Genomic DNA, 24,665 nt, shown 5'->3' on the forward strand with positions numbered 1-24,665 from the left:
CTCCTTGTATTGAGCCGAAACGTTGCACGAGGGCTATTAAAAGCGACTTTTTTCACCTTGATTTGGAGTGCTGCCTATCATTGGACACATGATAGATAGATGGTTAGATAGACAGACAGACAGATAGATAGATAGATAGATAGATAGATAGATAGATAGATAGATAGATAGATAGATAGATAGATAGATAGATAGATAGATAGATAGATAGATAGATAGATAGATAGATAGATAGATAGATAGATAGATGGTTAGATAGACAGACAGACAGATAGATAGATAGATAGATAGATAGATAGATAGATAGATAGATAGATAGATAGATAGATAGATAGATAGATAGATAGATAGATAGATAGATAGATAGATAGATAGATAGATATGAGATAAATAGATAGATAGATAGATAGATAGATAGATAGATAGATAGATAGATAGATAGATAGATAGATAGATAGATAGATAGATAGATAGATAGATAGATAGATAGATAGATAGATGGTTAGACAGATAGATAGATAGATAGATAGATAGATAGATAGATAGATAGATAGATAGATAGATAGATAGATAGATAGATAGATAGATAGATAGATTGACAGACAGATTGATAGACAGATAGATTGACAGACGGATTGATAGACAGACTAATGGACAGACGGACGCACGCACGCACGCATGCTCGCTCGCTCAATTTTATACAGCACTTAGGGGCACTGGCTGATAGATAATCAGAGCTTGTACAAGGACACAGGATTTGTCTTACAAAAGTCTCTTGTTGGATTCCATGTCTTAGCATTTCCTACCTGCACCTTTAGTCTATAAAATTGTTGTTCTGATAGGACAATATTTAAAGGGAATGTATTATATATATATATATATATATATATATATATATATATATAAAATTGTGTGTATATAAATATATATATATAGAAAGAAGCATAGAACACTGTAACGGCACCAGGACTTCAGAGTAGATGAAAGCAGGGTGGATTTATTCACCTCAACACAGCTATATATATATATTAGCAACTATGGGACAACCATCTTACCTGAGCTGCTGTTCTCAGCATTTAGAGATATGCTTTACAGCAGCCACATGAACCCAAGTAAAGTGTGTAAAGAAGATGTTTATTGACTCTATGAGAGTGTTTCTTAGAGGTGACCTGTGCAGAGGTCACTGTGCAGTAAAGGATAGGAGGGGATCTGTGTCCATCACCTATTGTCAATGGTGGATCCTGCGTTATCTATATATAGGTATTACCTTTCATTGTAATCCTGCCTGTGATGATAATGAGATAACTGCTGAGAAGTGATCTCTACAGAAAAGGAAGTGTCAGTCTATTATGAGGCTCAGTGGCCTTAGTAAGAACTGCAAGACTTCATGATTATATTTTAATATAGATAATGACATAGAAAAAAAAAAGAACATCGCCAAAAATTATTGATCAATATCTTTAACAAAAAAACTTGATTTAAATAATAGCTCATAAAAAAACAGTAGGTCATATATTTGATGAAGGTAAGTTACCCCACCAAACATCACAATGATATGCTGCGCCAATTCTGGTATCCAATTACATTGCAATGAAAATACTTAGTGACATTACCAGCATGCCAAAACCTTTTCTTTCTAAAGGAAACTGAAAGTTTTAAGTATGACAATCAGGCATTTAATCATGTTTGCAGCTTACATTGACCTACTTTACAGTGCCGTTCTAGTTCTTTTTTTATTACTCTGTAAAAGATGTGAGGAAATAACAACTGGTCCCTGAATGTAAATGAGTACTAAAGACAATTAGTAGTTTATATCAAGGAACAAAGGGATAACATTTATAGTAACTTGGAAGATTAATATATCGCTGTTTAATAAATAGTTCAATAAATTCTCAACTTGTAAAAAAAAGCATGCATATATTGTAATGGTAAAAAAAAATGGTCTTGGAAAAGAAGCTACAGTGTTACCTACGAGGTCAATTTTATCAAGAGCAGCAAGAGAGCCTGTCAGTAGGCTAAAGGTCCTCTTACACAGCCAAATTGGCCGTAACAAAGAGTGCCGATCAACGAGACAGCTCGTTGATCGGCGCTCGTTTGATTTTTTCACAAGGAGCTATGTATGGGGATGAGCGCTCATTACTATGATCACTTGTCCCCATACATTTCTATCATGTTTACACACGGAGATGTGCTGCCAACACGATAATATTTTAGGCTGCCGAAACGATGCAATTAGCCGATGAATGAGCGTTTGCTCATTCATCGGTTGATGGTAGCCCTGTGAAACACAGGGCAATGATCGGGAATGAGCGTTCTCTGAACGCTCGTGTGCCCGATAATTGCCCCATGTGGGCCTAAGACTCCCTAATTATCATGTAAGGAGCCCAATAAAATTTTGGGTTACTGAGACCTTTGTGCAATCTCATTATTTCCCTAGGGGGATCGGTGTTGCAATAAAATTGGAATAATTTCAACATGGTAGCAATTCTTGCAATCTTTTCAAGTAATCTATGACTCTTTCCCCCAAAAAATAATAAAAAAGACCAAATGTGATAGTCTGGAATTAAGCAAAAAAATTAAATAAACAATCACTGAATTGTCCATTATATTCTGAGCACCATTGTAAAAAAAAAAAAAAAAACATTGCATAGGGTCAGATGGAGGATGCATCACATCAGCGATGGGAAGTATTTATCTTAAAAATTTGTTTTAATGTCCTACAGAAGCAACAAAAATTTCTAGAGTATTTTAGTATCTTAATTAGTCTGGTATTTCCATTAACTTGACAACTGCTCTATTCTTTACCACACCAAATTATCATACTTTCATTGTTATACAAGCTACATACTCTCACTATCTATTAAACCTTCACATTATAAATGTTCAAACAATTGTCCTTGGGGGTAATAAAAATAAATGTAACAAACATAAAGGTTAAATGTTTGGATTGGGATTCTGGTGTGAAATTTGAGGCACCTACAGAAATTAATTCTACTGTGTCTGCTGAATCGGATTAATTTTGACCACTGAATTAAACAATCAATCTGAAAAGAGTCCATTAATCGAAGAAACCATTGTTTTGTTAAAACATCCGTGATCAGCATATCTGTAATGTGCTCAATGCATATGTGCTGTATGTACACAATGTAAAATGTTAACGCAGAAAGGAAACAATAACAAACCAGAAGAATACATTTATCAAGATACTAACAACCTACTAGATACAAGTATCCTAACGGAATGTATTTATCACGTTAATTGACTTATCTCAGAAATAAGTGATAGGGACAATGAAAAAGAAGTATATGAAACCATAGTGCAACAATTTGGCAATGTCATATTCATTTGTATTTTGTCCCACTGTGACCCACCTAGAAAGGCATCATAACATTGTAGCTGGTTAGTTACAAGTATTATTATCCTATATTTATGAAGCACCAACATAACACACAGCTCCTAACATTGTATGATAAGCAGGTGCAAATACCTCAAGCAGAATCATACAGAAACATGATACATGAGTATGAGAGAGTGAAATCGCCATGATCTTACCTAGCTTTTTCTGTTACAGTGTTTCCTTTCCCTTATATCTTATGTATATTGGCCCTCTTATTTTAGGCCACCCCTTTAGAAGACAAGTTTTCTCAACTATGTATGTATGTATAGACATTCTATTAAGTCCGTACACCATTACATTGGCTTTCTGAGAAAAGCCGTTCAGAAACCAAGCGGCTCAGCCGCGTGCTTCTGCCTCTTCGTTTTATTGATCGGAGGGGGTCTCAGTGCTCGGCACCCCAACGATCAAAACGTCTGACATGTCACTATGGGGAGCTGTATGGCACAGTCTACAGGGGGCACTATCTACAAGGGGGGCTGTGTGTGGCACCTAGGGGAGGGGGGCACAGTCAAAAGTTTGCTATGGGCCCAGTCTTTCCTAGTTATGCCCCTGGATGGTAGGACTACGTATAGAGTCTTTGTAGTGCAGGGACAGGGTTTTAGGGGCCAATTCCCCTTTTAGGGTGAGTAACAGGACTGAATACCTGCCCTATTGTTCTCCTAGGGTTAGGGTGAGATAAGGACAGTTGTTACTGATTCTTCAATTACAGACCTACTGGGATAAAGTCACTGACACCTTGTGTCATTAACCATGGTGAAAAATACACGCTGAATCAATGCATAAGTCTGGTAAAGTCCCCCCATTTATTATTACTGATGTCGTTTGATTCTTTATCTTTTCGCAAACATCGAGGCTGATTGAATTGGTGGTCACTGTATAGACATACTTCCTTCTGCTTCTTTTTTGCAACACACATACAGTGGGTAAGATCTGTTACTTGTGGACTATGGTGAAGATAGATAACCCAGATTTTCGTTACATATTGTTTGTCCTGTTAGTCTATATATACTTTTTAATGGTAAAGATTAAAAGTTAATTTTTAAGTAGCTAGCTTTGCTGACCTGGTCAGGTAATTGTAAATGACCATAATAAGCACACACTATTACATAGATAGTTTCACAGGTAGACATTGACTTACATACATTAAATGTCATCTTTCAGTTGTTACTGTTAAAAAAATACAAATGTTTTATGATCTTCTCTAGTACATGGATGTAAAAGTATTTTGATAGTATTCTATCATATCTCATTTGCAAGAAATTGCTTAATGGTTCATTCTGTATTCTACTGTGACTGTAAATATTTTGCTATGATTAGACCCATCAACCTTCTTGGGCAAGCTGGCTGGTAGTATGCAGATGAATATTCTTTAGTACAAATTAGTGCTTCAACAAATCCAAGAAATATCTACCACTGGCATTGGAAAAACAATGTATATAGTGACCTGTCGCTTAGTATTTAGATTTTTCTAACATTATCCAGCTTCGTAAAAACATTGAAAAAAAGCTGTGTTTCATGCACATGAAAGTGTGTGCCGGCTGGGTCTCGTCAGTGATCCGCGGGAAGATAGATCATGTCCAATCTTTCCACGGATCAGAAAGTCAGGTCCGTTTTCAAGTGAATGGGTCCGTGAAAACTGTCGGGTGCCACTTGGATGCCATGAAAAATGGCTCGAGTGGCACTTGGTCGTGTGCAACGAGTATTAATGTAATCTTACGGACATCATTGCTGTGGCCAAGTAATTGACTTCTGTGGTTATGTGTTGGGACAAAGCGTCATTGCTGCAGCGGTGTAAACAAAGAACAGTGGGAGTCTGAGTAACAGTTTAACCGGTTAGTTAGGTGTTTTTATTTTGTCACTAACGGGCTTTATTCTGATGCAGCAGCTTTTTTACAGTGCTGCATCAGAATAAAACAGTGCTGCCGGGAGGAGGACAAGCTCCCTGTTCTCAGCTACCAAATGCAGCTGAGGGCTTAGAGTAGACTCCATCTAGTAGGCGAGATCGCAATCAACATTCTGCCAATTTAACCCCTTAGATGCGGCGTCAATAACAACCGCCGCAAGGCCTCATGCACATGACCGTCGCGTTTGCACGTGGAAACTACGGTCGTGTGCATGGGCCCATATAAATGAATGGGTGAAGATTTTTGAGTGAATTGCGGCCGCAAAAAACACGTTTGTGTGCTTAAGGCCTTAGTAGTTTTAGAGAGAAGGGACTCTCTCTCTTACCCCATTGGCACACCCGCAATGCATTTGCGGGTGTGCCGATGGTTTTTATGGCAACCGGGGGCCTAACAATGGCCCCCAGTTCGGCCTTTAATGATTTAATGAATGCCTGTTAGGTCATGCCAGTGACATGGCCTAACAGATGCCTGTCAGTTTTACTCTGACAGGCAATAATACATTGCAATACAGTATTGCAGTGTATTATAAAAAAAAACTATATAAATTTGGTATCGTCACAATCATTACGACCCGCTGAATAAAGTTATTTATTATTTATACCACACAGTAAATGGCATAGATTTATGATGCAAAAAATTATATATTTTTTCCAATACAACTCCCAAAAAAGTTAATAAAAGTTAATCAATAAAATATATATGTGCTAAAAAATGCAACTTGTCCCGCAAAAAAAAAGTCCTTATACAGCTGTATCGATGGAAAAACGTAAAAAATTGCTTGGTCATTAAATTTTAAAATACCTTTGGTATTAAGGGGTTAAATACAGGGCAGGAAACCCCTTTTTGAGGGTTTATACTATATTCTGGTGTGCTTACATATACTTTACCATGGTTAAACTTATTAACCTTCCTGGTCAACTTGGTTGGTAGTATACAGATGAGTAAGCTTTACAATATATAAATTGCTGCTTTCATCTAGGCAATTAATCCATATCCCTAAATGAAATTGTAAATGGTACAGCCAACAATGTTTCAGCAAGCTTTGGCGGATTTAAGACTGAAAGCAAATTTTTCCATGAAAGCATTTCTCAAATAGGTTTTGAAAATCACTTAATTATTAAAGGGACTTTTCTGTAAACAAAACAGAATTAATTAATACATGATTTGAATAAATCATGTTGTTTTTCAGTCTTTCATCAGCCTCACTATTCATATATACTACCTGGATTCGATAAATCACTTCGCTAAATGCTACATAGGAATTCAGAAAGAAAATATTTTGTATTCGATATTCATTGAAATGAGCTCTATCAGTTTGAACAATTTAAAAATTGTTTGGTTGTTTTCATTTATCAGTGATAAATTTGAGCCCTATTTGATTCTTGTGTGATGTAACTTCTTTGTCCTACTAAATTACTAGAATTGGAAAGGGAAGGGAGAATAAAACCATTAGAATAGAGGTTAGCCTAAAAGATAGAACCCTAATGCTACAACGTCCCTGAGGCTGAATACATCGCTAAATGGCCCTACGTGTTTTTTCACATATGATAGTGCTGCCATGAATCTTCAGCCAAGTAGCCAACATAACACTTTTATAACAATGAACATAACATGGTAGGTCAGACATAAAACAATAGTTAGCACACAAAATGGTGTCCACTCTTACCAAAGCTACATTTGGCGGCACTGCTGCACACTTTAAATATTTTAAATCACTTCCACAGCTATTCCAGCCTCTGACTACCGCCAGTGAGGTGAGAGGGATACTGGAGGTGGGGCAAATAGTCTGTATGGACCAGAAAGTGCAGCTATTACATTATGGCACATGACACAGATGTAACCTGTAGCCAGAGTGGGTTTGTTCCGTTGGTAGTCAATAAGTTCTAAAGTCAGGCCCGGCTCCTGGTTTATGTGGGCCCTTGAACGACAAAGGCTTAGTGGGCCCCTTTGCGGGAAAACTGACGGCGACAGAAAAATGGCAGAAAACAACACTTTTGCCCCATATAGAAGTTAGGCCCTGTTTATGCCCCCCCAAATTTAGTGCCCACTGTAGATAGTGCCACCCCCTCCCAGGTAGTGCCACAAAGCCCCTCCTTCCAGGTAGTGCCACACAGAGCACTACTAGCTCTCTGCCTGGAACACCTTATCTGCTCCTGACATCACTGTCCCTAATAACAAAGGAACGGCACAACACAGAGTTATAAGAAAAGATGATCCAGTATTATTATTATTTCATGGGAAATACAATTATTTGCTAAAACAGACATGTCAGGAGCGGTGACAGGTTCTCTTTAATAGCCAAACCAGAGACTCCCATGTGTGTCTATGGACTGTACTGTTTTGGAGTTGTTGCTCCTTTTCAGTATAATAGGGATATAAAGAAATAAGGGAATTAAATAAATTGAATAAAGTGTTTTGTAGACACCTAAATTAATGTATATAGAATGTATATATTTAAATGGATGTAATGGTCCTCTTTAAATGTGTCCTCTAGACAGCTGTCAAAACACACTGAACCTGGCTTGCTATCATTGCTGATAGAGGACAACATTGTATGGTCCCACAATGGTGTTATGTCACAAATATCATGTTGTACTCATTGTTAATAAAGTGTTATGTTGACTGCTTGGCCCCTGAAAATTCATAGCAGCATTATCATATGTGAAGAATCGCCTAGGGGTATGTACAAGCCATTGAAACAACACCATCTCTGCAAAATGTAAATATATGTGTTTTTTTTCTTAAATATTACATAAAGATGTGTCCTTCCTTACCTTTCCTCTTATCTGAACATATCCTGACATTTGTGGCGCGAGATGACCAGCTCAATAATTTGTTTCATGAAAAATTGGAGTCCTTTAACAAATTCAAGGTAAGGGTGTAGACATCTATATGTCATATTAGTGAATTACTTTAAGGAAAAGTGTTGATATCACAAAAGCTTTTTGTGGGCTGAATCTGATATAAGCTTAAATGAAAACTTGACCATTTATACTTTACAGTCTATACATTATTTTACTGTATTATTGTAATGAATTTGCCTGACACAGCTTCTGTGTCGACGCCCGTGGTTATTCAGCCTGCATCTGTTCCTAGGTCTGCTAGAGTGACTCGTTCTGCTACCACTGAGGCTGGGAGGCTGAGGAGTGGGAGAACCTATCACAGCCTGGCCAGGCGGTTCTAGCTCCCGCCCTTGGTCTATGTATACCTGCATTTGCTGCTTGTCCTGTGCCTGTGATTCTCTCTGGTTCCTGGCTCTGCTGTTCCTGCTACTTACAATTGACCTGCTTCATATCGACCCTGGCTTGATTGACTGACTATTCTTCTGCTCTGCTTTTGTTACTACGTAATCTCCTGGTTTGACTCGGCTCGTTCACTACTCCTGTTGCTCACGGTGTTGCCGTGGGCAACTGTCCCACTTCCCTCTCTTCTGTGTACCCTGTCTTGTGTTGTCTGCCGTGCATATATTGAGTGTAGGGACCGTCGCCCAGTTGTACGCCGTCGCCTAGGACGGGCCATGCAAGTAGGCAGGGACTGGGGTGCGGGTAGATTAGGGCTCACTTGTCCATCTCCCTTCCCCGTCATTACAATTATACATGGATTAAATATAAATATATATATATATATATATATATTTTTTTTATTTTTTTTTAATTATTTTTTTTTATTTTTTTTATTTTTTTATATATATAAATTCCAGTGTAGATTAAATACATCAGCAGCAGCTGCACAACTTTCACTAGTAGTTTACTACTATGTATCAGTCTGCAGTCCAGGCTGTTTAGCTCAGAGAGCATTGCCTATACTGGATATCATTTTATTCACTCCTCAGCATTTGTGCAGTTTTCTACCTCTGAAGGTAAGCAAGTGCGTTCTTATTCACTGACAACAAACAAACATCTTGAAAATGTTGTACAGTTGATACACCTATGTTGCAGGCTTCATTTTTAGCATTTTACTCAAATTAAAAACAAAACTTACAGTATCTCCCACTGTTGGTGCACAACACACAAAGTTGGCACAACATATTAATGTCAAAAGCCATTGGAAACAAACAAGGAGAGTCCTTCAGGGCACATTGTATATAATTGGAAACCATAGGGGAATTTATAAACTTTTTAAGACTGTTTAAAAAAGTGGGTGGTGCTTAGTGGAAGGGGGCAGGGCTATCTGCCATTCAACAAATTTACTAGAATTTACCCCAGAGAATAGGCATTAAATTCCTTTGTGGAGCACGGACAGCCCAAGATGCAACAAATGTTGTTTGCCTCCTAATATGTTTGTTGCATCTTACTCCAGTGTGCTTCAGTCTAAGGGTCCTTTTACACCGGCCAAGTAAGTAGGTAAAAAAGTGCGCCGATCAACGAGATCGACACTCGTTTGCTCCTTTTACAAGTAGTTATGATCAGTTATGTTTGAGGGCGAGCGTTAGTTACTACGATCTTCCATTCCCATACATTTCTATCATGTCGGTAGCACCTCTCCATGTTTACACAGGAAGGTGTGCTGCTGACAATGATAATATTTTTGTGCTGTATAAACAATATGATCAGCAGATGAATGAACATTTGCTCATTTATTGGCTGATCTTTGCCCTGATTACACAGGGCAATGATGGGAAGGAGCCTCCATATGAACGCTCATTTGCCTGATTATTGGCCCGTGTAAAAGACTATAAAATCTACTGAGATAAAATATAGAAAACAGTTAAAACACTGTAGAATTTGCTTAAAAATGATCTGCTAAACTACAGATGCCATTGCTACTAGCACAACACTTATACAACCTTGAACTCCATGGAAGACATGAAGTAATAATAAGCTTCAGCGTATTAGATAGAAACAGTGAGTTTGTTAACATATTATTGTTAAATTGATGACTTTGCTTTTCATCCTGCCATAGTTTATATTGAAAATTTTTGTAACTGTTAATAAATGGCAACCTTGGTCTCCAAACACATATTTGTCCATTGATTTTATTGAAGATAATCACTATTGCTTTGACTCATTTAGCATGTTCAATGTCTCCTATATCTTGTATGTTGTATTTTCTGCTAATTTGTATAAAATGACAACCTTTGGAACAGTCCTTTCTATATCCTGCAGCATTAGCTCGAGAATGAATAACATAAAGCCGGGTTAATAGTATATGTGTATTTATGCAGAGCTTAGAAATATGCATGCATTTATTCCTTACACATTTTAATCCTTTCCCTACAAGGTGACTGTGCCAAACTCAGAAGGCCGCACAATACTTTGAACTTTCATACGGAATTGATTTCACTTGGAGCGAGTTGTAAATGGTTTCTTTTATACATAGGGTGTCTTATGATACCAGGAGGATCAAATACATATTTTCTTTTCATTTTTGTTCACAAAGCTAATTCAGCTCATGAAATATAACCCTGAAGTTATTCCGATATATGTTCATTTTATTTCAGAAATTCAGAAATTGTGTACATTTTTCCGTTCCATCATAATTTCTTAAATGAAAAAAAAAAGTTTACAATGAAGCTATGGTTAGTGACAGTGTTGTATCGGTCTAACTAGACATGAGGTGCAAAGAACCGTATGATGGACGATGTGCAACCCCCAGGCAGCATATTTGGTATGTGTATGTATGATCTGATTTATGTGCTAGATTTACTATAAAAAGACTTTTCATAAATAGGTTATAAATAAATACATTTGTAATATACTTTCATTAGCTCTTGAGATTTGATGACCAGGAAAAGGTGATGCAGGAGAAGGTCAAAATAAAATAATTAAAAAATCAGTTGGTTGCTGCGCAGCAATCTGTTTATGTAGTCTAGACCAACCCCCTAAAGGTTGGCTTACACGGGCAGATTTCTGCCCATACAATTGCCGAAGGACGATATAACAAGTCGATCGGCTTGTTAACAGACCCTTTTACTCGGCCCGATGCTTTACTGTATGAGTACAAACGATCAATAATACCAACATTCGATCCCCAACAGATTGCATCATTGTTGGCAGCTCATCCCCTGTTTACACGGACAGATTTGCTGCAGACAATGATGATTTTATAGGCTGCATAAACAATGTGATCAGTTGACTTCTTAAACAACTGTGAGGGGGGGGGGGGTTCTAGACTACACAGACAGACTATGCAGCACCTATTTTTTTTTATTTTAAATTTGTTCTGCAGGGTCTTCTGTTCAATCCAAGCTCTAAAGTTAATTGAGGTATGTTCCAAGTTTTATTTGTTGGTGTTGTGCCAGATTTGTATGAACAGTATTAATTTAATGAGCTTCAACACTGTTATTACATTTCGTTAAATATGATCACAAATACTGCTTGCACTTAGTATTACATAGTATGTCAAAATGTGGACAGCAGGCTTGGTTCTCAGGCAGGTAGGAATTTGGTGCGTGCTCCAAGCATATGGTATGTTGCTTGCAGTTATTTATATGGTGTAAGCTTCTTCCTTAGGGCTATGAACATAGATCTTTGTGTCCATCAGATCAATTCATGAGGCCAACTCTCAATGGCTATTTTTTTTTTCTTACTGGACTTATATAACAACGTTTGTGTACCACGTGTGTTCACACTATTAAGAATATTTTTTTTCATGTAAATAATCCTTGACGATACAGAACTGCATCAAAGTCTGAACCAATATGGCTAGTGTCTACGGAGCCAACAACGTACTTCCCAATCATTCGAAAAGAAATTCCACCTAAAACAAAGAAAAAAACTAATATAAGCCCTTGAGATTTTCTTATCCTTCAGATTATAAAAAAAAAATAGTTTTAGCCTTTTTTTAATTAAACCTTTTTTCTTGACCCATATCAAAAGTGACAAAAGAAAATGGCAGTTATTACAGATTCTTCAGAGATTGTCATTTATTATTCTAAGATCCCTGAATGTCAAGAAAACAATTTATCAATGTATCTGCTTGGTTGGAGTGGCATATGATGCAGCATATGAGAAGAGATGTCAATATAGTCCACAGGAGAGGGGCGGGGAAGACATTTCCCGATTCGACTGACACCTTTTCCCTAATTTACATTTGGCAACCGAAAGAATAAATTACCTTGTTTACACTTTTAAAGATTAATATAATTAATAAAGATATGTGGCCACTGTGTTACTCTATACCTGTCTTGAGATGTAAGCGACATCTGGTGACATACTCCCTTTAAATTTAGAGATGAGAAACAGTCATGACTTAGAATAAGCTGAAGCACAAGGTAAAATAATAGCTCAAGAGTTTATATGTTATCAGGAAACTGTAGGTCCTAGGTGAAAAGGCTGTTTATTTAAGAGCCATTTGATGCCTAGTTTTACAGAAGGCAAACTTAAGTCAACTTATTTTATTTATATATTACTGTACGTAATATTATTATTGCATTTCTGCTGTTAGTTCAAATCCCAAATTTAGAACATATATAATTTGATACATAATAAGAAATAATTTTACTATCATAATAATGGATGAAAATAACAAAGTAATCAGATATAACTTAGATTTGGGCTATGATGAATTCCTTAGCGTTAAATTGTTTAGTGTATGGCTCAATGTGTAACAAATTGCTAAAAACAACAATCTGTACCGTATGCAAAACAATATGGTCTTGTTTCTAGTCATTTTAGGTTTCAAAACATAAACAAACATAAGGTTGGGTTTTCAAGTAGCGGATTTGGTGCATTTTTTTTGCCATGATTACCGCAAAATTGGTGCAAAATGCTGCACTTTTTCCACTATACAGCAAAAATTGCTACAATGTGTTCCAATTTTGTAGATATTGTGGCAAAAAAACACACTAAAACTGCAGAATGAAAACCCAGCCCAATAAAGGTAACATATAATCTGGGACATATACCAATGCATGTAAACCAGTTATTACCACAAATTACTTTTTACCTTGTGTCAGCGAGAAAGGGACATGGCCTGGCATACCACTTGGCCGGTACACTAGGCTTTATTACTGATCCTTAATTAGTTAACTCAAAAGTGTTTATGTGTGATGACTGTGCGTCCTGAGCATAGACATGCATGCCAAGGTATACCACTGTGTGTGTCTATAAAAAATAAAATTAAACATTGAAACATTTGTTTAAAGAGGATCTGTCACCACATTATAAGTGCCCTATCTTGTACATAATATGATCGGTGCTGTAGTGTAGATTACAGCAGTGCTTTTTATTTAGAAAAACAATCATTTTTGATGGAGTTATGACCTATATTAGATTTCTGCTAATGTTTTTTTTTTTTCTTAATGCCCAACTGGACGTGTTTTACTTTTTGACCAAGTGGGCGTTGTGGAGAGGAGTGTATGACGCTGACCAATCAGTGACCAATCAGCGTCATACACTTCTCTCCATTCATTTATTCTGCACATAGTAAACCTGCGTTGTTCACTATGTGCAGTTAGTCAAGTGTCCTGACAATGAATAGATATTACCTCCATCCAGGACGTAATGTGTATTCAGAATCCGGACGCTTCTCTAACGTTTGTGGTTGATTTATAGCAGAGCAGGCGTAGTCTCGTGAGATTACGCTGTAAACTGTCATTTACATCGAGACTACGCCTGCTGTGCTGTAAATCAACCACAGACGTCAGAGAAGTGTCAGGATTCTGAATACACATCGCGTCCTGGCTGGAGGTAATGTATATTCATTGTCAGGACACTTGAGTAACTGCACATAGTGAACAACGCAGGTTTGTTTACTATGTGCAGAATAAATGAATGGAGAGAAGTGTATCACGCTGATTGGTCACTGATTGGTCAGCGTCATACACTTCTCTCCACAACGCCCACTTGGTCAAAAAGTAAAACACGCCCAGTTGGGCATTAAGAAAAAAAAACTCATTAGCATAAAGCTAATATAGGTCATAACTTCGTCAAAAATGATCGTTTTTCTAAAGAAAAAACAATGCTGTAATCTGCATTACAGCGCCGATCATATTATGTACATATTATTATACACTTATAATGTGGTGACAGAGCCTCTTTAAATGCAGTTACTGTTTATTCGAGCAAAGCCTAACAATAGACAGTGAGAATAACTTATCAGAGAGGTTTTCAGTGACTCATTTGATCAGTAATTTAATCTTAAAATAGAGAACAGAGCTATTTAAATGTCTCTGTTTCATACAATTAGTTTATTGAGATATCAGCTTTACTTAGCTCTATCTATCTATCTATCTATCTATCTATCTATCTATCTATCTATCTATCTATCTATCTATCTATCTATCTATCTATCTGTTTTTATATAAAACTAATTTGACTCTAAAATGTGTTTCAGTAGTTTCAATTAAGTTGAGGTGGAAGCTAAGGTGAGAAAAATATTCCAAATAATCGGTTAACATCTATGCAATTATTAGCATAAAGCCCATCTTTAAAAAACATAAATATCTCTCTCTGGAGGACACTTAAGAAATCTTCATACAAGGAAATCGTAACTGATAACTTTTCCGCACTTGCTTTGTTTTTTTAAGAAACTCCATTACAGGATTCTATTAAATGCTTGTGCCTCCGGATACAATCTGAAGATAGTAGTTTCATAATACATTTATATAGTTCATTGAAAAACCCATTTTATTTATTTGTACTATTTAATCTTTTCGATACTAACATCCTTTAAAAGTGGATGGAAAGCGCTAATGCCAACATACTCCTAAGAGATATTTCACATCTGCGTGAAGTATTTATACATGGTGGGATCATCAGCATCTTTAGTCAGTGAGACATATTCTCATTGTATATGAGGACATATGGATTTCATAGTAGAATATCATAGAGGGACCCTAGTTCTGTAGTATAGTTACATAGTTACATAGTTACATAGTTAGTATGGTTAAAAAAGACACATGTCCATCAAGAGCAACAAAGGGATGAGCAAAAACGGAAAGGATATGGGTAAAACTATAGAACTTTGTTTTACTCCTCTTGATGCAGAGGAAGGTAAAAAAAAACAACATAAGGCACTAAGATAGTGAAGTATAGTGTGTATACTCAGAGTGTGACTCCGTCCATCCTGTGAAATCAGCCATTTCATAATCCACTATCTGACATGGTTCTCTGTAACTGCATGGCCAATAAAGTTATGTCTTCTTATCCCTAGCTAAATTTGGCCAATCTTAAAAAATATGTGTGTAATATAAACCAATATTAGACGTATACAATAGTTGTGTAGTTTGATTGGGGGAATCTGTCCTACTCAAGTGATTATTTTAACTATAAGAAGTTAAAGGCTAAAACCCCCAGCAGGAGTTTTTCTGCTGACTGTGGTACAGCTTTGACGACTTATCGGTCCCCAAGACTCGTCGCTCTACCGGTATTGGAACCCATTTGTTGTTTCCCTAGTGCTTTTATACTTTATTCTGTTTACTTGTTACTTGATACTTTATCATGTTACCTGCTTATTTATTTTACAACTAATTTTGCTCCAAGGCAATAATTTGTTCATTAATATAGTTAAAGAGCCATTACAGGCTCCCACTGTGAGATCTTTTACTACAAATATGCCGCTGCCCACAGTTTCTCCTGGTGATAACAGCCAATTGCTGTGGGTTTCAATTTGCCAGACACGCGTCAATCATCTCATCCCCACCAGGTACACAGTTAGAAAAGTGGTTGTCTAGATAGGACAACCCCTTTAATCCCTTCCCGACATTTGACGTATGCATACGCCAAAATCGGGTAGGGGAAGTATGGAACGGGCTCACAGAGTGAACCCGCTCCATAGGATACAGGTATCGGCTGTATGTTACAGCCGACACTTCAGAGTAACGAGAGGGATTGCACTCGAGCGCGATCCCACTTGTTTAACTCGTTAAATGCCATGGTGAATAGCGACCGAGGTGTTTATATCATTAGAAAGAGGGGGGAAACCCCCTCTAACAGCTCATCGCACCCCCCCACAATGCAATCGCGGGGGGGGGGGTGATGGTTGCTATGGCTGACTGGGGGCCTAATGAAGGCCCTCAGGTCCACCATCTTTGTGCTCCTAATAAGCGCTGCCTATATTGCAGTATATAGTGCAAGAGACCTAACGATCGCTGGTTGAAGTCCCCTAGGGGGACTAATAAAAAGTTAAAATTAGTAAAATAAAGGGGTTTTTTATGTAAAATCCCCCTTTTACAATTTTTCCCCTAGAGCATAGTAAAACAATAAATAAATAAACATAATTGGTATTGCCGTATCCGTAAAAGTCTGAAATATTACAATATATCATTATTTAACCCGTACGGTGAACGCCGTAAAAAAGAAAATGCTGGTTACCTCATCTCCCACAAAAAATGAAATAAAAAGTGATCAAAACTTTGCATGTACCCCAAAAATTGTATCATTAAAAACTACAGCTTATCTCGCAAAAAAATAGGCCCTCATACCACTTAATCGACGGAAAACGAAAAAATTGGTGACACAAAATAAATTTTCTTTTTTACACTTAGGTTTTTACTTGTAAAAGTAGTAAAATATAGAAAAAACTATATATATATATATATATATATATATATATATATATTTGGTATCGCCGTAATCGTATTGACTCACAGAATAAAGTTAACATGTTGTTTTAATTGCACAGTGAATTCCGTAAAAACGAAGCGCAAAAAATAATGGAGGAATCGCAGTTTTTTTTCATTTTCTACCCTGCAAATAATTTTTTCCCCATTTCCTAGTACATTATATGGCATAATAAATGGTGCTACGAAAAACTACAACTTGTGCCACAAAAATCAAGCTCTCATAGGACTATATCTACGACAAAATACAAAGCTTATGGCTTTTGGAAGGTGGGGAGGAAAAAACAAAAATGAAAATCTGAAAAATGGCTGTGGCGGGAAGGGGTTAAAGATTATCTCAGTTACTCTCAAATTGCAAGTAATAGTAACAGTAAAATCACTTTTTAACAAACCTGTAGCTGAGCAGCTACTGAAATCAATGTGTGAGCTATTATAAACTATTTATAAATACCTCTTTCTTCCGACTTCTCATTCTTGAGTAGGTCATGGAAAGACTTTTATTAGCTTAATTGATGTTAATGTCACCTTGCAAATCTAATATAATTTTGTAATTGTGATGAATCTTACTTAAAATTATAAATCAAAAGTCATAAAATGCGAGCTCCACGCTACATCACTACATGGCAATAGAGGTCTAAAAGTTTTTCGATAGACATATGTCTGGGCATTTATATTGATTTATATTGTATAGTTGCTTACCGGCTTAGTGGATGAAAACCATTGTGGCAGACTGTGCCTTTTTTACCCTGAGAGCAAATGTTGGGGACAATCTGGCTGCTCCTTATGCATTTTAATAATGTGTATGGCCAAAAATAAAAGGGAAGATCTCATATGCAGGAAAGGAGATGGGAGACCGTATGATAATAGTCATAAATCAACTACTTAGGATAAGAAACAACCCGAAGGCTTTCTCAGTGACAACTGTAGATCACATAGAATGATGGAGATCCGCCATTTTTACCCAATGTATGAATGAACTGTTGCTATGCTATGACCCTGGCAAATATTCTATTATGCAGAAAGCCAGAAGAAACAGTATTGGCTTCAGATATTTTTGATTCAGGTAAGAATTCTGTAGTTATTATTTTATGCTTACATTGATGATTATTGCACTTTCATTAAAAACAGAAATAGAATTTTATAGTATAATATGCAGCACTACTCTAATGTATACTGTTCTACGGGAATTTTGTTTTCTCAGTAATTGACAATATTTGCCAAAGGGTGCTGTGCTTTCCCACAAACTAAATGCCACTCACATACACACAAGTTCCAATTTGTAAAAGTTAGCTACTTTAAAGAGAATTTGAACTTTTGAGATGTAAATACCAAGGCATGACTCAACTACACTCTCTGAAGTCAATGCCGAGCTAACTTACTCATATCAAGAAATGTATGGTTTCTATGGTTACCATTTCTGGTAAACATGTTTAACATTAGGTACAAAATACAAAAAATATGATGTGTACAATTTTACAATAATAGCATTTTTATTAATGCAGCTGATTACTCTCGGAGGAGGCTGCATAGTCGTCATTCCGTTATAATAAATGTAAATATTGAAATTTATTCTAATGGAATAATCTCACAGATGTTTCTGCTGCGGTTGTCTATGATTAGGCTAGGTTGTGGCACCAGTTATTTTAATGAAAACTGTGACTGACACTTCTGTTGATTCTTGTCCCTTGAGTCTAACTGCAGTTTCCATCACAGATGTATCTGACTAGGATAAACCGGTTGGGCAGAAAGGACCTTTAATATCATATAACTATAACAGTACTGTACCTGTTTATTTAATCCTACAGTGCAATGAATCATATGCTAAATGCCTAAGCAGCAACTGGTTTCTCCGAACACCTAAGGCACTATATGGAAATGTATGCTGGATGTTTATCATTTTTGCATTTGTGATCTAATGTGTCCACATGGGGCACATATAGATCAGACATGGAATAAAATGAATACAATAACAAGTGAAACATTCACACACCCTGTTATAAACTTAAGTATTTAATAGCAAGCTTCTTTAATAATTTGTGGACATAAAGCAGGTTATACAGACAAAACTCCCTGTATGAGGCCCAAACGAACTACCTACTTCATTTGTTGTAGTTCACTCATAGAAAAAGTGTGATCGGCACTAAACACCGCATTAAATGATCTCAGTAGATCAATGTTCATACCCCGGGTGCGGCTTCACAGTGTTTCAGTAGTGCTCAGTACGTTTTCCTAACAGAGATACAATGTATCAACAGTCCGTTTGTTATACCTGCAATCCATTATTTGTCAAATTATGGCTCTTGCATTTGTTACAATAATAGGACTCATCGCCACTAGCATATCCGTGCACTATGTCTATTAATGAATGCAATTTTTTCCCATAGAAATGGATAGGATCCATCAACTCGGTTATGATCAACTATTTTAATTGAAACAAATTATATAAAAAAAAAAAACTAATGTAAATGTGCCCCCTACAACACCTAAATTAGAGAAACTTGTAGCCAGGATTTACTTAATTGACTGTAAATATTGCCATTATACAATGGCAAAACTCTGATCCACCTTAGGCCTCATGAACATGGCAGAACATTCGGCACTCTGCGTGCTTCCGTATGGTGCTCTATGATGTATTTTAATAAGGCCCCAAATATTTCTATGGGTGCTTTATTACGGCTCAGTACAACTCAGAGTTTGTATGAAGATGTAATATGACCATGTGCATGAGCCTTAACTGATATACATTTGATGCATCTAGGATATTTCAAAAGGTAGCATTATTCCACCAAGGGTTCTGATGTTGAGTTTCTAGAATTTTTTTATGCAAGATTAGTGTTCATTAGAGTTCATTTAAGTGTTGACTCCTAATAGTCAGAACAGAGAGTTGCATGAGTAGTATTTTGCATTGCCCATATGTGGACCATGATTTCAGACACACTAGAAGGTCATCTCTATTGACAACATTATTAAACAATGGGGATAAAGCAAGTAAAATATATAAACCAGAGCTTCTCAATCTTTTTCTACTGGGGCCTCACCAGCCAGGACATGGTGATGCCTTGATGCCTGGTCTGTTTCATTGGTATAACCAAAGAAATTCCATAGCAGAGAATGATAACTTCTGTCAAAACTGCCTCCACAATTGTGACCCACCTACAACAGGGGGTGCCTCATCAGTTAGGCCCACCTAACGTCGAGATATTTTAATTCAAGGAAATGTTAAAAATAAATATTTTATATTAAGCATTAATTTAAAAAACAATTGGATTTTCCAGAATGACCCTTTAATAAATATATGTAACATATATATATATATATATATATATATATATATATATATATATATATATATATATATATACAAAATAATATATATATATATATATATATATATATATATATATAAAAATATATAAAAAAAAAATCCTGAACATAGGTAGAATATGTAAGGAGTATATTTTATACATTGCCACAAACATAAGGGATAACAACTGTCTATAGTCTTTCCATAGTTATATCAAATGCACCAGCTTTGTCTTTTCAAGCACTTTTAGTAGGTCATTATGTACCAGTGAAAGAGAGAAAAGTTATGAAGTAAAATCAGTGTAATTGATTGAAAACCATGGAACTGTAGAATATAATCTGAATGTACCAAATGATGTTGCTGTACTATGCACTTTACAACAGAATAGAATAAATGTAAAATCTTTTACGTTTTCTAGTTCCAAATTTGTATGAGTACAAAATGTTAGGTCTTACTATAGGTTTGTCAACGCAATAGACCTTTTAAGAATTAACACACTGAAGTTTGAAGAACTATTCTATAATAAAGGAATGAGTATATCAGCCACAGGTATACAGGTAAAACCATAATAAATACCATTACTTGAGTAATTCTACTATTAATTCATGAGCAATTCAATGCAACTTAATCCTGCAGTGCCCAACAGAATATAATGACATTATATATTTCCTACTCAAAATCATGTTTAAATGTAAAAAATGTTTTGCTAAAATCAAGCAATAGTTGTTCCTCGTTCTTGGATACTGGGATATAATGGTCTCTTTACAGATGATAGGTTTCACTACCTTGAGAGATACTTTCTGCTTTCACTTGGTATACTTTTATTACTACCACTGCATATTAAGTGTGTCATCAAAAAAGTAAACTTTGATCATTTTGCAGAGGAAAGCATGTTGGGGTTTTGGCTTTTTGTATTTCCCCCCAACTGTTTTTAAATATGAGTTTTGCCCAGGAATATCAAATTAAAATTAGCTGCTGTAATATTGTAATATATACTGCGCACACAAGCAAATAAATATGTTGACATTTATGGATGCAAAACCTACATTTTAATATTTCCCAGATAATTGCAATATTCTAAGCTTCAATTGCTCTTCTAAGATGCTGTGATTGTAGAGCTTCACACTGGGGAAATGCTTGATATATATCATTGGATATGTTCTAAAGAATACAAAACTTCATTATACCAAAATATGTTTAAAAACTGTCTGTCTGTCTGTCTATCTATCTATCTATCTATCTATCTATCTATCTATCTATCTATCTATCTATCATCTACCTATCCATCCATCCATCCATCTATCTATCTATCTATCTATCTATCTATCTATCTATCTATCTATCTATCTATCTATCTATCATCTATTATTTATTTTCTCCTGAAAATACACAAAAACAATAAAACACCCCCGGGACGTCTCATTGTAGTGGGTATAAATTCCCTTACTAGTCACATCTCGACAATTACTTACAAAAATATATTGTAAAGGATCTGCCAGACACAACTTCTGTGTCGACGCCCATAGTTAATCAGTCTGGACCTGCTTCTATGTCTGTGAGACTGACTCCATCTTCCACCACCCAGGATGGCAGGCTTAGGAGCGGGAGAGCCTATCACAGCCTGGCCAGACGGAGCTAGCTCCCGCCCTCTGTCTATTTATATCTGCCTTTCCTGTTCCTCCTTTGCTTGTGATTCTTCTCTGCTGGTTTCCTGGCCCTTCTGCAGCTTCTTGAACTACTGATCCTCTGCTTGTGATTGACCTTGGCTTCACTGACCACTCTTCTGCTCTGCATTTTTGTACCTCGCTCATCTCCTGGTTTGACTCGGCTCGTTCACTTCGCTTGTTGCTCACGGTGTCCCCGTGGGCAGCTTCCCCATTTCCCAGGCTTCTTTGTACCCTTGTCTGTTTGTCTGTCGTGCACCTATTGAGTGTAGGGACCATCGCCCAGTTGTACCCTGTCGCCTAGGGCGGGTCGTTGCAAGTAGGCAGGGACTGAGTGGTGGGTAGATTAGGGCTCACCTGTCTGTCTCCCTACCCCGACATTACATATATGGTACGAAGTCAGCGCTATCTCAAAGATTCGGGAGCAGTTATTGATTTTGTTAGCAGAACAGAAGTTCACGAGCGAACTATGTTATGCACATGTGATGTTACTTCAGTATACATATGTATTCCTCATGATCAGGGTTTATCAGCAATTGAAAAAAATATTAGATAGGGATGAGAACCTACTTTGGAACATGCAAAGTTCCTTTTGGAATCTATTAGATTTGGTTTGGAGAGGAATTATTTTTGGTTTGATTACTTTTTTTTGCTCCAGACTGCCGCTACTGCAATGGGTGCAAAATTTGCACCCAGTTAGTGCAAATTTGTACCTGGCAGTCTGGAAGGAAAATAGTTTTTTCGATCATTGTAATCCATTTGTGCCCAGAATTATAGCATATAGGAGATTTATAGATGATGTCATTGTAATCTGGGAGGGAGATTCTGACACTAATCTAAATTTCACTTCTGATTGCAATAGCGATATTGTCAATTTCCTAGATCTTCAGATTTATAAGAAAACTACCAAATTATTTACAAAAACCTATTTCAAACCCACTGAAAGAAATAACTATATCCAATATAATAGTTGCCACTATAAACCATGGCTGCATAATATCCCGAAGGGGCAATTTAAAGAATAAAGAGGAATTACATGGAGAAACGTGAATTTGTTTCATAGTCAGAGATGCTTAGCAAAGGTAAATTGAAAGGGACTATGATAGGAGATCAATTGATAATGCTTTTTGTGCTGTAGAAAATGAAGGAAAATGGAGACTCAAGTAGAACGTAGGATAAAAGAGAATACTCTGAATATACCCTTCATCACAAATTATTCTACAGATTCATATATGATTAAGAAGATCTTTTAGAAGGAATTGACATATCCTCAGAATTGATCCAGTGTTGGGGAAAGTGTTACCGGATAAACCAAGTATTTTACATCGAAGAATAAGCAACCTCAAAGATAGGGTTATCAGTAGTTTCATCAAAAATAAGTACCTAAGAAAGGGATGGGGAAAAGGGTTTAATGCATGTCGAAAATCCAAACTATGTCGGAATGCAAAACTTCCGAGGGCCCACATTGTATTGTTTAGATTACCTTTAAAAACACAGGAGAGACATTGGAGAAAGTTTGATTTCTCGACGTGTGATAGTCAGGGCTTTGTCTATGTATTAGAGTGCCCATGTAGGCTTCACTACATAGGTAGAACATGTAGGAAACTAAAAAAGTGTATGTATGAGCATTTTAATAATATAATAAAAGGCACAATGGATCATAGTGTCACAGCACATTATGCATTAAAACATAATGAGAACCCAAAGGGTACAAAATATTTTGTAGTAGAGGTTGTAACACTAGAATATTTTTTGTTTAAACACCTTATGAGTTAAATATTGATTTTCAATTAAAATGCTTCCTTGAAAAAAAATAAAAATAAAAAAAATAAATTAAAAATAAATAAATATATATATATATATATATATATATATATATATATATATATATATATATATATATATATATATATATATATATATATATATTATATTATATTGTATTTAATTTCATCCTTTCACTTTTATTTATTTTATCAAATAATTCCACACAAATTAATAAAGATAGGGATATACTGTAGTATTATAAAATAGGGTCATTTATTTTTGGTAGAATATGGTTAATTTATTAACACATGAGTAAGATTCACTTTGGATATAAGTAATTGATGTCCTTATCTAAAGTTAGTATTTCCCTTTATGACTAAGCCTCCCAGGTTGAACTTTTTCTGACAACATTTTTTATTTTTTAATAATACTTGCTTTTCTGCCTTAGGAAATTTCTTTGCTACAATGGCAGATCTCTCTGGCTATATATAATACATCTATAAAAATGAAAACGTAATTCTATATTTTTGCTCCTGGTTAAGAGTAACAACGAATTTAAGTCCCTTTACACACCTATATGCAAGGATGATGGGATTAATAGGGAGAGGAACCTTTTTGTATACATGTTGTATTCAAGCGGCATATTGTAGTTTTAGGTATTGAGATTCCTTTTTGTTTATATATTTATTCTTTCAGCATGAATTAGTATTTGTTATTTTTGATACTTCCTGCATGAATTGCAGTTTTTATGTATATTGTTGAAATGTTTTATTGTTTGGGTAAAAAAACAAACTTGTAATTTCTAAAGTTCCTAAACGAGCACTTTGGAATGCAATCTGTCTTTGATTGATAGCTATTTAAGACATGGGAAATATTCGCTTAACATGCCCCAGAAGAAGCCAAAATAGGGTGAAACCCAGGGTCGGGCTGCTGTTTGGCGTGCTGCTTGATATTTTATGTGCACATTTTTATCATACTTATTGTAAGCAGACTAAAGTACATTTTTGCTTTCAAATAGTGTGTGGCAATACTGCACTATCACAATTTTCTATTAGCCTAAAATAGGGCCTTTTTTCCACTCTGCGACACATGGTTGGAGGTAGAACCACTGGGCTTAGAATATCTT

The 24,665-nt window shown here is 36.1% G+C and overlaps 1 protein-coding gene across 4 annotated transcripts in view; it reads right to left on the reverse strand.

Moving 5' to 3' along the window:
* Window positions 1–24,665, reverse strand: part of PCDH9 (protocadherin 9) — a 2,039,570-nt gene that overhangs the window by 1,892,379 nt on the left and 122,526 nt on the right. Inside the window, exon 3 of one of the 4 annotated variants that reach the window (XM_075852318.1) lies at window positions 10,341–12,000. The exons of the other annotated variants lie outside the window; for them this stretch is intronic. Coding sequence (XP_075708433.1) covers window positions 11,980–12,000 — 21 coding nt within the window. The 3' untranslated portion in view covers window positions 10,341–11,979. Of the gene's footprint in view, window positions 1–10,340; window positions 12,001–24,665 lie in introns of those variants that run through there. 4 annotated transcript variants of the gene reach the window in all.

The sequence above is a fragment of the Rhinoderma darwinii genome, chromosome 2, assembly GCF_050947455.1.
Source record: "Rhinoderma darwinii isolate aRhiDar2 chromosome 2, aRhiDar2.hap1, whole genome shotgun sequence".
In the NCBI taxonomy this organism is placed as follows: domain Eukaryota; kingdom Metazoa; phylum Chordata; class Amphibia; order Anura; family Rhinodermatidae; genus Rhinoderma; species Rhinoderma darwinii.